Source organism: Phascolarctos cinereus, unplaced genomic scaffold (genome assembly GCF_003287225.1).
Source record: "Phascolarctos cinereus isolate Bilbo 61053 unplaced genomic scaffold, phaCin_HiC Scaffold_2;HRSCAF=192, whole genome shotgun sequence".
Classification (NCBI taxonomy): domain Eukaryota; kingdom Metazoa; phylum Chordata; class Mammalia; order Diprotodontia; family Phascolarctidae; genus Phascolarctos; species Phascolarctos cinereus.
The window spans coordinates 263,648,360-263,664,537 of NW_027555625.1; the positions used below are offsets into that span (position 1 = coordinate 263,648,360).

The 16,178-nt window shown below is 37.6% G+C and overlaps 1 protein-coding gene across 1 annotated transcript in view; it reads left to right on the forward strand.

Annotated features, from left to right (window-relative positions):
• Positions 1–7,423, forward strand: part of TTF1 (transcription termination factor 1) — a 35,536-nt gene extending 28,113 nt beyond the window's left edge. The window contains 1 exon segment of the mRNA XM_078149977.1: positions 6,451–7,423. Within this exon segment, the coding sequence (XP_078006103.1) occupies positions 6,451–6,632 (182 nt within the window). The 3' untranslated portion in view covers positions 6,633–7,423.
• Positions 7,424–16,178: the final 8,755 nt, after the last annotated feature.

The window sequence follows — 16,178 nt, forward strand, 5'->3', positions numbered from 1 at the left end:
GAGTACAGATTGAAACATGATTTTTTCACTTTTTTTTTTTTGCAGCATGACTAATAAGGAAGTGTTTTGCATGATTTCATAAGCATAATAGGTATCATTTCTTGCCTTCTTAGTGAGTGGAGGAGGAAGTAGAGGAAAGGAGAGAAAATTTAGAACTGAAAATGAAAATAAATTTTATTTAAAAAATAAAGTAACAATATGAAAAATAAAGACAGGACAAGAAAAATAAAAATTTCCATTAAAAAACTATACTTCATATAAAGAAACAGTCATAGTAGACATCTCCCTGGGAGAACCCTAACGTGTTAGCTAAGTATCAGAAGGCATATAGAAACATAGGCTTTTAGAATTCAAAGGTACCATACGTATCATCTAGTCCAGCCACCCACGGAATGCTAGCATTCAGTGTTCCTGACAGCTGGTTATCCTGTCTCGTGAATACCAGGGCTTCATGAGGTAGACAGCTTGTCATATTGTTGGACAACTCCAGTTAGTGCTTTCTTACACTGATCAGAAATCTGCCTGTGACTTTCTATGATTTCACTCTTGTTTCTTTAAGAATTGTCCCAAATTTGGCCTTTTTAGGACAAGACAGAAGTCAATTCCCATTTCCATTTAAAATTCTTTTTTAATAGTAGATGACAGACATCATGCTTTCCTATAGTTCCCCCTGTATTTTTTTTTTCAGGCTAAACAACCCAGGCCAAAAAAATGAAAAAAGGTCTACTTAACTGGTCTGTAGTTTTGAGACTGTACTTCATGCCCCATTTGAAAATGGGATCATATTTCCTATTTCTAGACTGTTTATACATTTCTTTTGCTCCAAATTTTGTCAAAGATCACATCTGCAAGTTCTAGCATCCTGGGGTATGATCTGGTTGAGGCTAGAGACTTGGGCTCCTTTAAATCTCTATCACCCAGCTTAGGCTACAGTTCCTTTTCCATGTTGTTTGTTCTCTTTGTCCTTTATATTTTAAAAATCATTCTATACCATATTCCACTATAGATTACAAATGGAATATGTGACCTTAATATTAAAGCTCATACTAAAAAACAAATTAGAAGAAAGCAAATTGTATACCTCTCCTAGCTATGGGTAGGATATGTGTTATTAACCAAACAAAGAATAGAGGCAATTACAGAAGATAAAATGGATAACTGTGATTATATGAAACTGAAAAGATTCTAAAAACCATCTTCCTGACTGTACAAGACAGCAACAAATTAGGAGTCAAGCAATTCTATTTCTAGGTTACCTGTCCAGCTGTGCCCAATGGTCCTGGTTGTTTGTGTAGGGAACTCTGATGAAAAGAGGACTGATTTCTTGGTGAAAAGAGGATTCAGGCATAAACAGTTAGGATGACCTCTAATGATGATTCCTTTTATGTTAATTTAACCTCTGATCTTCTCCCACTCCATCAAAGCTGGTCCCTTTATGAAGTTCCTCTAGGTATTCTATGATTAGGCCTCTTAAAGTATTTTTAAAATGCATATTCACTGATATCTATTATTTATATCATTACTTCCCCCCAGTATTCCTTCATCTCTGGAGAGACATCCTATATGACAAATAGTATTTTTTAAAGAAAAGAAAAAGGAGAGAAGAAGAAATCACAACTGATCAGGATATTTAAAAAAAGTCTGCAAATGTGTACAATATGTAATACTTGTGGACTTCCTATTTCTGCAAAGGGATGGGATCTGGGGGTATCTCCTCCTATATCTTTTTGAACCATACTCATTTTTTATAATTTTGCAACATTCATTTTTGTTTGGTTGGGGTTTGTTAGGCAATTGGGGTTAAGTGACTTGCCCAGGGTCACACAGCTAGTGTCAAGTGTGTGGTCTGAGGCTGGATTTGAACTCAGCTCCTCCTGACTTCAGGACCGGTGCCCTATCCACTGCACCACCCAGCTGCCCCTCAACATTCATTTTTAATCTTTGTATATGTGTGTGGTTATTTCCATTTATATTGTTTACGTTATTATATCATCGTGTATCCTGTTTTTTGGGCTCTATTTCCTTCATTCTACATCATTTCATGTAGATCTTTCCATGCTTCTCTGTATTCACATCTGTCATTTCTTACAGCTCGGAAATATTCCATTTTCATATACCACAATTTGTTTAGCCTTTCCCCAATCAACAGGCATTAATTTTGTTTTAATTCAGTTTTATTTCCAGTTCCAAATTTTCTCCCTCCCCTCTTCCTCTTCCCTACCCTTTGAGAAGACAAGAAAAACAAAACCTAAAGGGGCAGCTAGGTGGCACAGTGGATAGAGTCCTGGACTCAGGAGGACCTGAGTTCAAATGTGGCCTCAGACACATAACACTTACTAGCTGTGTGACCCTGAGCAAGTCACTTAACCCCATTGCCCAACCCCCCCACAAAAAAAAAAACTATTACAAATATATATTAATACAAAACAAATGTCCACGTTGGTCATGTCCCCCAGAAGAGAAAGAAAAGAAATCTGCATTCTGAGTCCATCAGTTCTCTATCTGGAATTGTGGCTACTGTGTTTTATTATGAGTCCTTTGGAATTGTGGTTGATAGTTGTGTTGATCAGAGTTCCTGTCTTTCGGAGTTGATTTTCTTTACAATGTCACTATTACTGTATAAATTGTTCTCCTGTTTCTGCTCATTTCACTTTATATCAGTTCATACAAGTCTTCCTAGATTTTTCTGAAACCATCCCTATCATCGTTTCTTACTACTCAATAGTAGTCTGTCATATTTGTATACTATAACTTGTTCAGCCGTTCCCCAGCTGATGGACATTCTGTTAGTTTCCAAAAAGAGTTGCTATAAATATTTTTGTATATATGGGTCCTTTTTCTCATTCTTTTATTTCTTTAAGGTATAGACCTAGTAGTGGGGTTTCTTTTTGGGTGGAGTTCCTAATTGCTTTCCAGAGTAGTTGAACAGTGCATTAGTATACCCGTTTTCCTATGTCCCCTCCAGCACTTGTCATTTTCCGTTTTTGTTATCTTACCTAGTCTGATGGTGGTACCTCAGAGTTGTTTTAATTTTCATTTCTCTATTAGTGACTTAGCATTTTTTTATATGGCTTATCCAACTTATCAATAAGTTGGATTTTCTTCCTCTTGACCATTTAGCGATTGAGGAATGGCTCTTATTCTTGTAAATTTTACTCAGTTCCTTTATATATCTTAGAAATGAGACTTTTATCAGAGAAACTTGCTATAAAGTTTTTCCCCTCTTTCCTTCTAATTTTAGCTGCATGAGTTTTATTTACAAAAACTTTATATAATCAGACTTATTCTTTTTACTCCCATGAATCTCTTGATAACTTGTTTCATCTTAAACTCTTCTCCTATCCATTGCGCTGACCAATAATTTCTTCCATGCTCCATTAATTTGCTTATGATGTCACCCTTTATGTCTAAATCATGTAAGCATTTTGAGCTTATCTTGGTGTATGGTCCATAATGTTGGTCTCTATTTTGTTTCTGCCCGGCTATTCTCCAGATTTCCCAGAAGTTTTTGTTGAATAGTGAGTTCCTATTCCAATAGCTGGGATTTGGGGGCTTATCAAACAGTAGATTACCGTGCTCATTTGCTTCTGTATATTGTATAACCTAATCTATTCCACTGATCAACCTATTTCATACCAAATTGCTTTGACAATTACAGTTTTGTAGTATAGTTTGAGATCTGGTACTGCTAGTCCCTCTTCTCATTTATTTTTTCATTGATTCCTTTGATATTGTTGACCTTTTGTTCCTCCAGATGAATTGTTAATTTTTTCTAGCTCTATAAAATAATTCTTTGGTAATTTGATTGGTGTGGCACTGAATTATAAATTAATTTAGGTAGTGTAGTCATTTTTATTGACTCAGCCTACCCATGAGCTATTAATATTTCTTATTTAGCTCTGTATTTATGTGAAGAGTGTTTTGTTCAGAAAGTTCCTCTGTGTGTGTTTTGGCAGATAGACTCCTAAATATTTTAAACTGTCTGTAGTTATTTTAAATTGAATTTCTTTTTTCTGTCTCTTTCTGCTGGGTATTGTTGGTAATATACAGAAATCCTGATGGTTATGTGGGCTTATTTTATATCCTGCGATTTTGTTAAAGTTGTTAATTGGTTCAAATAGCTTTTTTGTTGATTCTCTAGGGTTCTCTAAGTAAACTTTTATTTCTTTGCCTATGCCTACTTTGTTTCCTATTCTTTGCTATGACAAAAAGTACTGCTATAAGTATTAGGTGTAAATGGGGAATTTCTTCTTGTTGGTAGTCTCCTTGGGGTATAAACCTGGTAAGGAGTCTCTGGTCAAAAGGTCTGGACATTTTAATCACTTTATTTTCATAATTCTAAATTGCTTTCCAGAATTGTTGTACTGATTCACAACTGCACCAACAATGCATTTATTGTACCTATATTCTCACACTCTCTCCCATGTCAACTTGCCATCTTTTGTCATTTTTGCCAGTTTTCTGGGTATGAGGTGAAACATCAAGGTTGTTTTGATTTGTGTTTCTCTTATTATTAGTGAGTAGAGTTTTCTTTCATATGGTTATTAATAGTTTGCAGTTCTTTTGTTGAGAACTATTTATATCTTTTGATCACTTTCTACTGAGGCATGGTTGATTTCTTTACAGTATTAATAGTTTTGAAGGATGACTACAAAGTAATGCATCTGATTTTTCTTTTAAATGAAAATAAATCTATGCTTAGATATCTAAGTGAATATTTTCTTTTAGAATAATCACCTTGAAAAACTATCATTTGTGATCTACACCCCAAAAAAGGAAAAACCCTGGACTTTCCCACAAGGCCAAATCTCTGGTATTCCCCTGAGGCTATAATCCCATCAAGTGGCCTTTCATTATGGACCTCCCTATGGCCCCAGGCCACTTCCCACCCTTAATCCTATCTAGGCTTCATTCTCCCTTGGTCTTGTGGTCCAGGTCCCTGGAATTCTGTTACCTCATAGACACTTGGCCACTCCTAGATCCCTCCCATAGCCTTAATGTACATAAGGTCCATCTTGTCTCCATTAAAGTGCTTAGATTCTTATAATTTAGCCACTGCCTTACTAATGTTCAGACTCCTTAAGAGTCTGCCCAATATGATGGATGTTCTAATAAACTTTGTCTTTGGCTGGGGAAAAAAAAACTCTCATTTTTCCAGTGATGCTGCCATCACTCAAAACATTTTTAGTATTCTTCCTTTCCAAGTATATTCATATATTTATCCTCCTTTATGGCAAACTTTTATGCTTTGAGGGTAGATTTGTTTTTTTGAAATGGCCAAAAGGCATTAGGAGCCAAATCTTGTTACTAATTAGTTTTTGTTTAAAAAAGAATGTGACCATAAAGGAATAATATTGATTTTCTCATCTGGTGGCTTATATATGTGACACCTTTTCTATGAAGGTGTTACAGCAATGTTTTTGAACAGAACTAGAATGATTCTAATAACTATGGTTTTCCAGTGTAATTGTTTTGAAGAATAACACTCATTTAAATACATGCACTGGAATGGAATGTTCATGTTATAAAAATCAGTCATATTACTTTATGGTCACTTCCTATGAATATTACTACTATGAGAGTATAGTGCTTGGAGAACAACACTCATTTGATTATGTATTTTCTGTATGTTTATTTGAAAATCAGTCGCTGATATAGTTAAATCACCTATCACCTGATAGTTTTTATTTAATATGAATTGATTGTAACATTTTAAAAAATACTTCATTAATGTCTCATCAAATATAGTACTCAAAACAATTAAAAGATAGAGAGGAGGGCCTTCAGTATGCTAAGTAGACTCCCTGTGGAAGATCTATGAAAATCACTGTATTACTATTGGAAAGAGCAGTGGATTTGGAGTCAGGACCCAGATTGAAATTTCTTATCTGCCACTTAGCACTGTGTGTCCTTGGACAAATCATCTAACATCTCAGGGTTGCCAGTTCCTTATCTGTAAAGTGAGAGGGTTGGATTAGAGACTTCTGAGGTCCCTTCTAGCTCTAAATCCATGTTTATGGTTTTATGAAAAAAATGGACAGAAATAAGAATTATAAGAGGCTGGGAAAGTCTGGAGGAGTTTGTGCTGGTGAAGGGAGTCAGCACCCAGTTATCTTGGTACACTGTAAAATATATACAGAATGATTTGGATCCAGAGTCTCTTAAATTTTGGTTCCATGAACCATTTTGAACCTAGAGACACTAATATCATTTTGAATTTAATGTAGAATTAACTTAGAATTAGAAGCTTCCACAAAATAACAACAATAGCCAGCATTTATGTAGTAAGTTAAGGGTCTGCAAAGCACTTTGCAAATATTATCTCATTTGATCCTCACAACAATCCTGGGAGGTAGGTGCTACTATTATCCACATTTCACAAATGAGGAAACTGAGGCAGACTGGGATTAAAGGATTGAGTGACTAAACTGAAGTTTTACTCCTCTGTAGAAATCATAGACTACCTCTATGAGACCAGCCGCCCTTTACTGGAACAGAGGTTAAAGAGGAAGCTGAAGAAGGAAGGCACAACTGTCCAGGAGCCTGAGATACCAAGGCAGTCGTTTCGATTCAAGGACATCTTTTTTTGTGAAAGTGACAGCGAAGAAGAAGATAGGGAAGAAAGCAGCTAAATCTGGGTCACACCCAAGTTCCCTTTCTATGTTTTTAATTTATTGCATTTTAGTCATTTTCAGAATTGCCATACTTTGAAGAATGGATAGTGACCAAGGAAGGGTTGGGGGGTTTTGTTTGTTTAATTCTGCCTTAACATTATTAGAATTTTGAGGTAGAAAAGACACTTTAAAGTGTCTCCTAACCCTCTCATTTTACAGGTGGAGGAACTGAGGCCCCAAGAGGTAAGATAGCATTATTGAGGCAATTAATGAATTTAGGAGAAAAGGAACATTTACTATATGTGTAAACAGGCTTAATTTCCTCATGTGTAAAATGAGAATAAGAATACTTGCACTCCCTACCTCCCTGGGTTGTTGTGGAAAAAGTACTTTATAAAATTGTCCGTTGCTAGCATGATTTTTTAATTAGTGTTTGGTGTCTTGATTTCATTCTGATAAATTACTTTTTACTAAAAAAAAAAATCTTGCAGTTTATAGTTTAGATCATTAAATAGTTTGATATATTTGTATCTTAGGTTATCATGAAAATACTATTTGTATTGTTTTTAGTTTGATATCCCTCACAAATGGAATGTGACCAATTTCTACTGCTAATGAGTTAAACAGTATTTTCAGTTTCTTTTCAAATGTATAGATGGTTCCTTGTACATTTCATTATAGTTAATGAAACAAGTATAAAATCTATTAGATGAAGATTTTTAATCTTTGTAATGAAAGTGCATGTATGTTATTTGCTTCTTTATGTATCTCATTAAGATAAATAAAAAATGGGGTTTTGTAAATATGTTTCTGTATATTATATATATACACATACACATATCCTTGAAGTCAGTGATTTAAATATTAGAAAAATCACACATTTTGAGAATTGGAAAGGACTTAAGTGGCCATTTAGTCCAATTCATACATCTCCCCTTCCCAGCTGGGGCCAGCAGCAGCCCATTAGGGTGCCTGCCAGGGAGTAGCCACCAACAGGGGCCTTTTTTCCCCAACCATCCTTCCAGTTCTCCCTCCACCCTATTCTTCTGCCCACTGCCAGCTTCCTGTGGCAGCTTACACTGGAGAGGCTGGGGCTTATGAACTACAGCCCTTCTGAATAAGATTGCGAACTGCCAGATGATAGTCTTGACCACTGTGACTCTGTGACCTGCCACTTGCCAGTTTGGACAGACTGAATTGTGTGCAAAGGGGAGTAATATATATTAAGGTTGGAAGGTTGGGATTGGAACCAGGTGGTGAAAGTGATTAGCAATAGACCTTCTGCATATACATTACTTAATTTCCACCCACTTTCTGCATATAGAACTTCATACTGAGTAAACTATATCCCACTCTTATCTTGTCCCCATGACACCCACAGGCATCATTCTACTCCATACCCCTGAATGCTGTCCCTATGTACATCTGGCTTCCTATGTATATGATAGTATAAACCTATTCAGGTTTATACTCTTCTTTTAATTCTCTCTTCTTAACTAATTAATACTCTCCTTTTAATTCTCCAGTACACAAATGGCTCTGATCTTATTGATCAGAGGAGTATTTCCTCCAGTAATGCATGTGCATCTTCACCTGTCTATCATTTGCCAAGCACTTTGCTAGGTGCTGACAAAGCATATACATAATCTCTACCTTCTAGGGACTTACACTGGGTCAGTAGGGAAAGAAGGGTCATGAGACACAACATGTAACACAAGGCAATTTAAGGGCTCAACCACCAATAAGTGAAGAATTCAGAACAAGCTTCCTATAGGATGTGGTACCTGAATTAAGATTTGAAGGAAGCTATGGATTGTAAGAGGCAGAAGTAAGGAGAATGTGCATTCCAAATCTATTCAGTGCCACAGAACTAGAAGATGAAATGCTATGTTGGACAACATCAAGTTGACTGGTTTATGTGCAATGGAGAATTTGTGAAATGGATTCATATCCAGAAAGGGAGGCAGGAACCAGATGGTGACAATTTTGATGACAAGGAGTTGTTTTTCAATTAGCATTTTGTAAAATGTTCTTCAAGGCTTGTTCTATTACTAATCCTGCCTAACTCTTCTCACCTTAAAAAAGTATATAGAACTTTAAGAAACTTAACAAGTACAATAAAAACAGAAAGACACATAGTATATATCCTAGAGTCTCCAGATGATGATGGGGGGGAGAGGGGCGGGAGGTGGCATTAAGGGAAGAGTAAGAGAATAAGTATTTATTAAATGCCTACTATGTACCAGGTACTATGTTCAGCTTTTTTCTTTTTTTTTTTTTGTGCTAAGCTTTTTTGTTGTTGCTTTTTGGCTAGGCAATGGGGTTAAGTGACTTGCCCAGGGTCTTGTACTAAGCTTTTTACAGATATTATCCCATTTGATCCTCACAATCACCTTGGGAGGTAAGTGTTATTTGTTTGCAATTGAAGAAACTGAGGCAGACAGATGTTAAGTGACTTGCCTAGAGTCACACAGGTATTAAGTGTCTGAGGCTGGATTTGAATTCAGGTCTTCTATCTCTATAGATGATATTTTCCTCCCAACTTCTTTCACTGTCATGAACCCACCCTCCAAAAGTATTGGAAAAGCTACAGAAGCCCAGACAATACAACTTCCTTTTTTTTTTTTTTAAACAAAAACAATAGGAAATTTAATAAGTACAGGGCAAGTAAACTCTGTCCCTCCTCTCCTAGGCCAACACCCATTTACCTAAGCACTTTACTATCCCAAATGGCTCATCTCAGTTATAAAACCAGAGACATTACAATCCTATTCCCTCCCTGGTGATAACCCACTCAGTTTCTAATAACTACATGTATCCACAGATGTCCCATATGAGACATTTCTAGATATCCTCTAGTGATCTCTTTTCATGTTACTATTAGATTAATTAATGTCAGGAATGCTGAATATATTCCTCTCTTAGCTCTGATAACATATTTGCAAAACAAAGATAACAGTGATGGCGAATGTCACTGAGAAGCCTTCTACTCCAATCCTTGGGTGGGGAGAACCAGAGCTAAATTATGGCTACTGTACAACAATTGGAATGTGAGGGATCTTTCTGAAAGTTTAAAAATGAAAAAGTTTCTCCTATCTATTTCCATTCCTATATTTGGAGGCAAAGGCCTCCAAAGAATGATTATCTGGTAAATCAATAGCCACACAAAAGAGGAGAAAAAGATAAAACTCATACTCAAGATTTATATATCCCAATGAGGTTTATTATAGTATATTTTTACAGCCAGCAAGAGGTAGGAGGGATGTTGTTCTCTAAGTCTATATCCAGTTTGGATTGGTAATAATGGCAGCTCCATTGAAGGCTTCCCATTCTTTTATGCAGGAAAAGTCTGATCTCTGACATATGTAGGGATGTTCCCTTACTTTTAGGGGGTCTCTAGGGTGGTGAATATACCATGATGTGTCTCTCCAGTCCGTCTTGTCACTTGCAATTTTAATTCTCAAAAAACCATGGTATTTTACAACTATTGCAGGCTGCAAAATTTCCAATTAGCAAAAATGGGCAACTGAGACAGAAGCAATGATCAATTTATTTAGGAAGACCAATGGTCCCTAAGCAACTGAGATTCAAGACCTTCCCTGGGGCCAAGGAGGCTCACTACTTGAGGGTGGTCAGTATTTATACAGATTGAGAATACACTAAAAATAGAATGAGCCAGTACAATTTCATGATTGGTTAACACCAGAAGTAGGGTAAACTCTATGGTTGGTTTCAGGGCTTGCACATTAATCATAATCACTTTGTCATCAGGCTTTTAAGTCATTAATTCCCGGTTATTAACGGAAAGTTTTTCTCAGGAAAGGCATTCCACCTGCCACCTCAGGAAATACTAAGAAATAAGGAAATGTCGCAAGGAAGCAATGACAGTGATTTATAGGGATGAGGGATCTTGATGCTGCAATAACAATCTCCAGGGTTGATGTAATATGTAATGTAATATGACTATAACAGTCATATGATTTTATAATCTACAATGATATTACTAACATATGATATCAATATCACTAACACCTAAGAAGGTATTTGGTCCTAACACACATAACCCTTAATCTAATAATACTCTATTCTTTCTAACATCAATCTGATCCCCATAAAATCACCATGAACTGAATTAAATACTGATTAAATTGAGTAGTAGTATTAAAATTTTCTTCACAATATAAGATGGATGCCCCTTGATTGCATAATGGCTAAAAAAGACTATAGTATGTGAATATAATGGAATGTTCTGCAATAAGAAATGTCAAATATGAGGAATTCATGAATTGTGGGACTATAAGAACAGATGCAGAACTGAGAATATGTATATGCAATGACTACAATGTAAACAAAAAAAATCACTAAAAGGAAGTTGAACTTTGAGTAATGGAAAAACTAGTATAAGTTCAGAAGAAGAGATAATGAAACATAACTCTAGCTTCAAAACACAGGTGACTAGGTGGTGCAATGGATAGAGCTCAGGGCCTGAAGTTAAGAAGATTAGAATTCAAATCCGGCCTCAGACACTTAGTAGTGCCAAGCCACTGACCAGGACAAGTCACTTAACATCTGCCTGCCTCAGTTTCTTCAACTGTAAAATGGGGATAACAGCACCTACTCGGCAAAGTTGTCATGAAGATCAAATAATATTTGTAAAAGGCTTAGCACAGTGCCTGGCATACAGTAGGCACTATATAAATGCTTATTCCCTCCCTTTCCCCTAACCGCTTCATAATGGAGAGGTAGGGAAGTACTAGGATAGAATATTATATGCATCATCAGATATAATTTTCATTAAAGTCAGTCAATAAGCACTTATTAAGACCTACTACATGACAAACACTGGGACTACGAAGAAAGACTAAAGACAATTCCTGCCCTCAAGGAGCTTACATAATTGTTTTTCTTTGAGACAATGGTGGGGTTCAACAGGAGATGAGGAAATGGTTGTGATGTCAACAAAAGGCATAAAACCAAGTTAAACTTGACCATTTGCTCCAGGAAGAAGTCTTCAAGCAAGCCAAATGAAATCCATAATCATTAACAAGCACTCAGCCTCATTCTCAACATAGAAAAAATAAAGTGGATAAAGAATACCTATTGTCAGACTATGATGTACAACTGTATGGACAAGCCCTAGATCTAGTTCATCAGTACATTTTTTCATATTTTAAAAGCTGGACAACACCTAGAATTAAATAGACAAATTCCACACACACACACACACACACACACACAAATTACCCTCTTACAACAATTTAGTAACCCTTGGCAAAAAAGGAAATGAGGCTTAGTCTGTCTGACATGACCTCTTTTTGATGAAACCATAGGGGCTCTTTATAATTACTGCTTCCCTTTCTAGATGTTCACTAACCATCTTTTTTAATGATTTATTCTAGAATTTCCCCATAAGGAAGTTAATTTCATTGGTCTATAATTTGCAGACTTAATTTTCTTCGCTTTTTGGGAAATAAGGACATTCACCCTTCTCCAATCTTATGGTGCCTCTCCCATTTTCCACAATCATTTAAACTATTCCTAATCTGCCTCCAGCCCACCTTTCCACACTTATTACACATCAGTCCCCTTCACATATCCTGTGGTTCACCCAAACAGGCCTACTCCCTGTTCTTGTCACTGGTGTACTGAGAAATCAGCGAGTTGAGATCCAGGCATAATTTAAGATGTGGATTTATTAGCGCGCGGCTGCCAGGGGTATTTACATCCAAATCAAGCAGCCCCCATCAGGGGTCGAGCTAGGGTTTATATAGAAAAGAGCATGGGAAAGAAATGCGAGGAACACTGATGAGGTAATCCAAAGATGCAGGTGTCTTTGGGGGCTATGGATGGGAAAGTACAGGGAGTATACAGGACAGGGAGGGGGATGGATCTTTGAAGTCTGGCCAGAGGAAGAGTCCTTGGGCTGGTCAAGGACACCCCTCTCCCTCTGTCTTGATGAGAGAATGCTCTGCAACAAGGGAAAGCTTTCTCACGACACAGGAACTTACTGAGGAATTGGGAGGCTTCCAGAGACATGATCTGAGGGCTGGGGCCTGAGCAGCCCAGCTCTGTGTAGCTGTACCAGGGAGAGAGATAAGGGTCACGCTGAGGCCCATGCATGAATAACTGCTGGGCACAGTGTCCTTGGGCTGGGGGACGGTTGTTAGAGACAGTGTTTCTGAGAGTAGGGAGAAATTGGGGCACAAGTACAAGCACAAGCACTCGACACCCCATTATTACGACACCCCATTATTACGGATCAGAGATCACACAAACCAGACCAGGTGTCCTGGTCTCTGGTATAAACATAATTATCTAATGCAATTATATTGCAAGCTTTCTTATCCATTTGCGTTGGAGGTACGGGCTATGCTGAGCTATGCAAGAGTACATTTCACTATTGTTTAGATTTAGGAGGAAAGAGGTCTGGGGCAAGATTAAGCACCAACTTTTGCCTTCCATGGCTTAAAGGGCCCTACTACCTAAATGGCAAAATAATGTTCTGTATTACAGTCACAAAACACTCTTATCTCCTTTCTCTCTGTCTTTGTAGTGCTATCCCTTATGCCTGGAATGTACTCCCTTCCCTCCTCCACCTCTTAGAAAAATCATGTCAAACTCCAAGAGAAGGGGAGGCTATTAAATTGCACATAAAAATCTCTGCAGGCCACATACTGATTTAGTTTTAAAATGTAATATTATCTGTATTTTATTATATTTTTATTTATTTTGTTAAATATTTCTCAGTTACATTTTGTTCTGGTTAAGGCAGCATTTGGAAGAAACCCTAACTTCCTCAAAGTTCACCTCAAGATCCTTTCCTGATGCCCCCAGCTGTTAATGTCTCTCCCATCAAATTATTTTTTATCCATTTTGTATTTTGTGAAAAATAATTTTTCTTAGTAATCATTATCTTGGAAACTCAGAGCTTCCCTATCCCCCTTTCTTTCTAAGTTTAATCCTTCTTCAGAAGGAAATTGAGATGTAATCTAAATGGGTCTATTCCTGCTCATTATGTTCCCTAGACAGGTCTGATGTCTCTTTGACTAGGATTGAGTGATAGTGAAGAGGTCTAGAGATTTTGGGGTGCTGCTGGAACCCCAAGATCCCGGTACTGGGCCCTGCCTGAAAGAATTCAACTCAAATCTTCTTCAGCCAGAGGACAAGTTTATTAGTGATAAAATACTTAGGGCCAGGTGACTCCTGTAAGGACGGGCAGGCATGAGAGGTTCTCAGCCTTGTGAGCCCAAGATTCTTAGCCCCAAATGGGGGCCAGAGTAGATCTTATATACTTTGGGTGACCAGGGAAGGGTCTGGGAAAAGGGTCTGGGTGTGAATTCCCAGAGATTGGAATGTCTAAGAGATTGAATAGACAATGGGAATAGATAATGAGGGAACTGAAAGGTATCTGATGAGATTAAAAGGTAGGCTAAGGCTTTCAAAAGGAGATGAGGGGCTGGGGCCTGTAGACAAGGGGAGCCAGATTCCCTTTGGGGCAAAGGGCGAAGACCTTGGCTTGGGCCACACCCCATCAATAGGAGTCAAGTACTGAAAGACTCTCATTTTAATATGGGACACCTCCCAGAGTTGATTGGGAGGTGTCCCTTGGGAACACCTACTCTTTGAAGGGCATATAAGGCTGTACCCCCAAAATCCAATTTGAGCCAGTTCTGAATTGGCCCCAGGGGCCCAGTTTTGTACTGAACTCCCATGCAATGCATGTCAAGCCACGTTGAGAGAAATTAAACTGTGAACATACGTACCCCAATTTCGTTTGTCTCTTTCTTAGAGCTGTTTCAAAATTGGGGTTCAGTTTTTTGGTGGGTTTCACAATTTATAAATGTACATGGTTTTTTGGGTTTTTTTCCACAGTAAACTGTCTAGAATGTCTAGAATCTTTATTGAGATAAGGAATTATTTTGTTTTTTGCTTTTGTATCACTAATGCTTTCAAAGTGCCTGGAACATAGTACAAACTTAATAAATGTTGGTTGAACAATCAACACATAGAAACATTCAAATATATGCATAAAACAGAAGAAAGGCAATTAGAGCAAAACAAACAAAAACCAACAAAGCTCAAAAACACAATAATACAAAAAAGTAATGACAAATAATTGTAACTCTAAGCTTATAACTCTAAGCTTGTTATAGGTTGTTAAAAGAAACAAAAAGTTAGTGCAATAACTTTGAAGTATTGATGCATTTCATTTAGACACAATAGGTACTCCCCAACAAACACCCAAACAAACCTCACAACAAAGAGGATAATTTGGCATCACTACTGATTGAGTGATTATGGCTGACTTATAGGACTAGTCATATTCTACTTTCAATGTTTCCTGTTTATTAGAAGAAAGGAAGTCTAGGTAATAGAATGTCCAACCTGGGAATTTAGTCATTACCTTGATTCTTTGAAGTCTTCCAAATAAAACTGTTTAAACCTTTGTTGTTGCTGTTCATCCTTCATTTTCTTTTCTTTTCTTTTTTTTTAAGGCAATTGGCATTAAGTGACTTGCCCAGGGTCACACAGCTAGTAAGTGTCAAGTGTTTGGTCTGAGGTCACATTTGAACTGAGGTCCTCCTGACTTCAGGGCCTGTGCTCTATCCACTGCACCACCTAGCTGCCCTTTATCCTTCATTTTCAAATAGGACCAGTGACTTCACAGAGTGATATCTCAACTTGTGGGTGAATTAGATCTAAAGGAGGCAGAGTTACATAAAGTTTTCAGTCTCACTCTCTCTTCCAGAGTCCTCAAAGTCTAGCGGCAAGACAAAAGTCAAAACAACTGGCAATGAGCCGGGATGCAATGGATGGCCTTTGAGTCTTTAATGTGTGACTCTACAATGTTTCCTTTAGCTGCCTTCATGGCACATGTTCTCATCTGGCCATTCCACTGGGGGAAGTATTCACATGCTTAGGATATACAATACTCCTTGAAGAGTTTTAGAGAAATTTTCTGAATTTACTTCAGAAGCCATAGCACACACAGGGGCCACAGCCCGGTAAAACTGGCTTCGCAGACGGGCTAACCCAGGTTGCAGGTAATTGACAGGCCTCAAACTTGTTCAGACCTAACACAACAGAAAAAGGAAGAAAGAATGCTGTAACTTTGATAGTCTGGTGCGAAGTATTGTCCGTTCTATCTGACCTGTTTTGTTGTCCCATAATGTTGTCTAGGTTGTTGAAGCTAGGTGGCACTGTGGACAGACTACTGGGCTTAAAATCAGTAACACTTGGATACTGTGTGACCCTGGGCAAGTCACTCAACCCTATTTACTTAAGCTCCTTATCTGTAATATAAGCTGGAGAAGGAAATGGCAAACCACTCTAGTATCTCTGCCAAGAAAACCCCAAATGGGATCAAGAAGAGTCAGACATGGTAGCAGCTAAGTGGCACAGCAGATAGAGCACCTGCCCTGAAATCAGGAGGACATGAGTTCAGATGTGGCCTCAGACCAAATCTTTGATAGTACTAGCTGTGTGACCCTGGGTAAGTCACTTAACCCTAATTGCCTGAAGGAAAAAAAAAGAGTCAGACATGACTGAACAATAATAATGTTG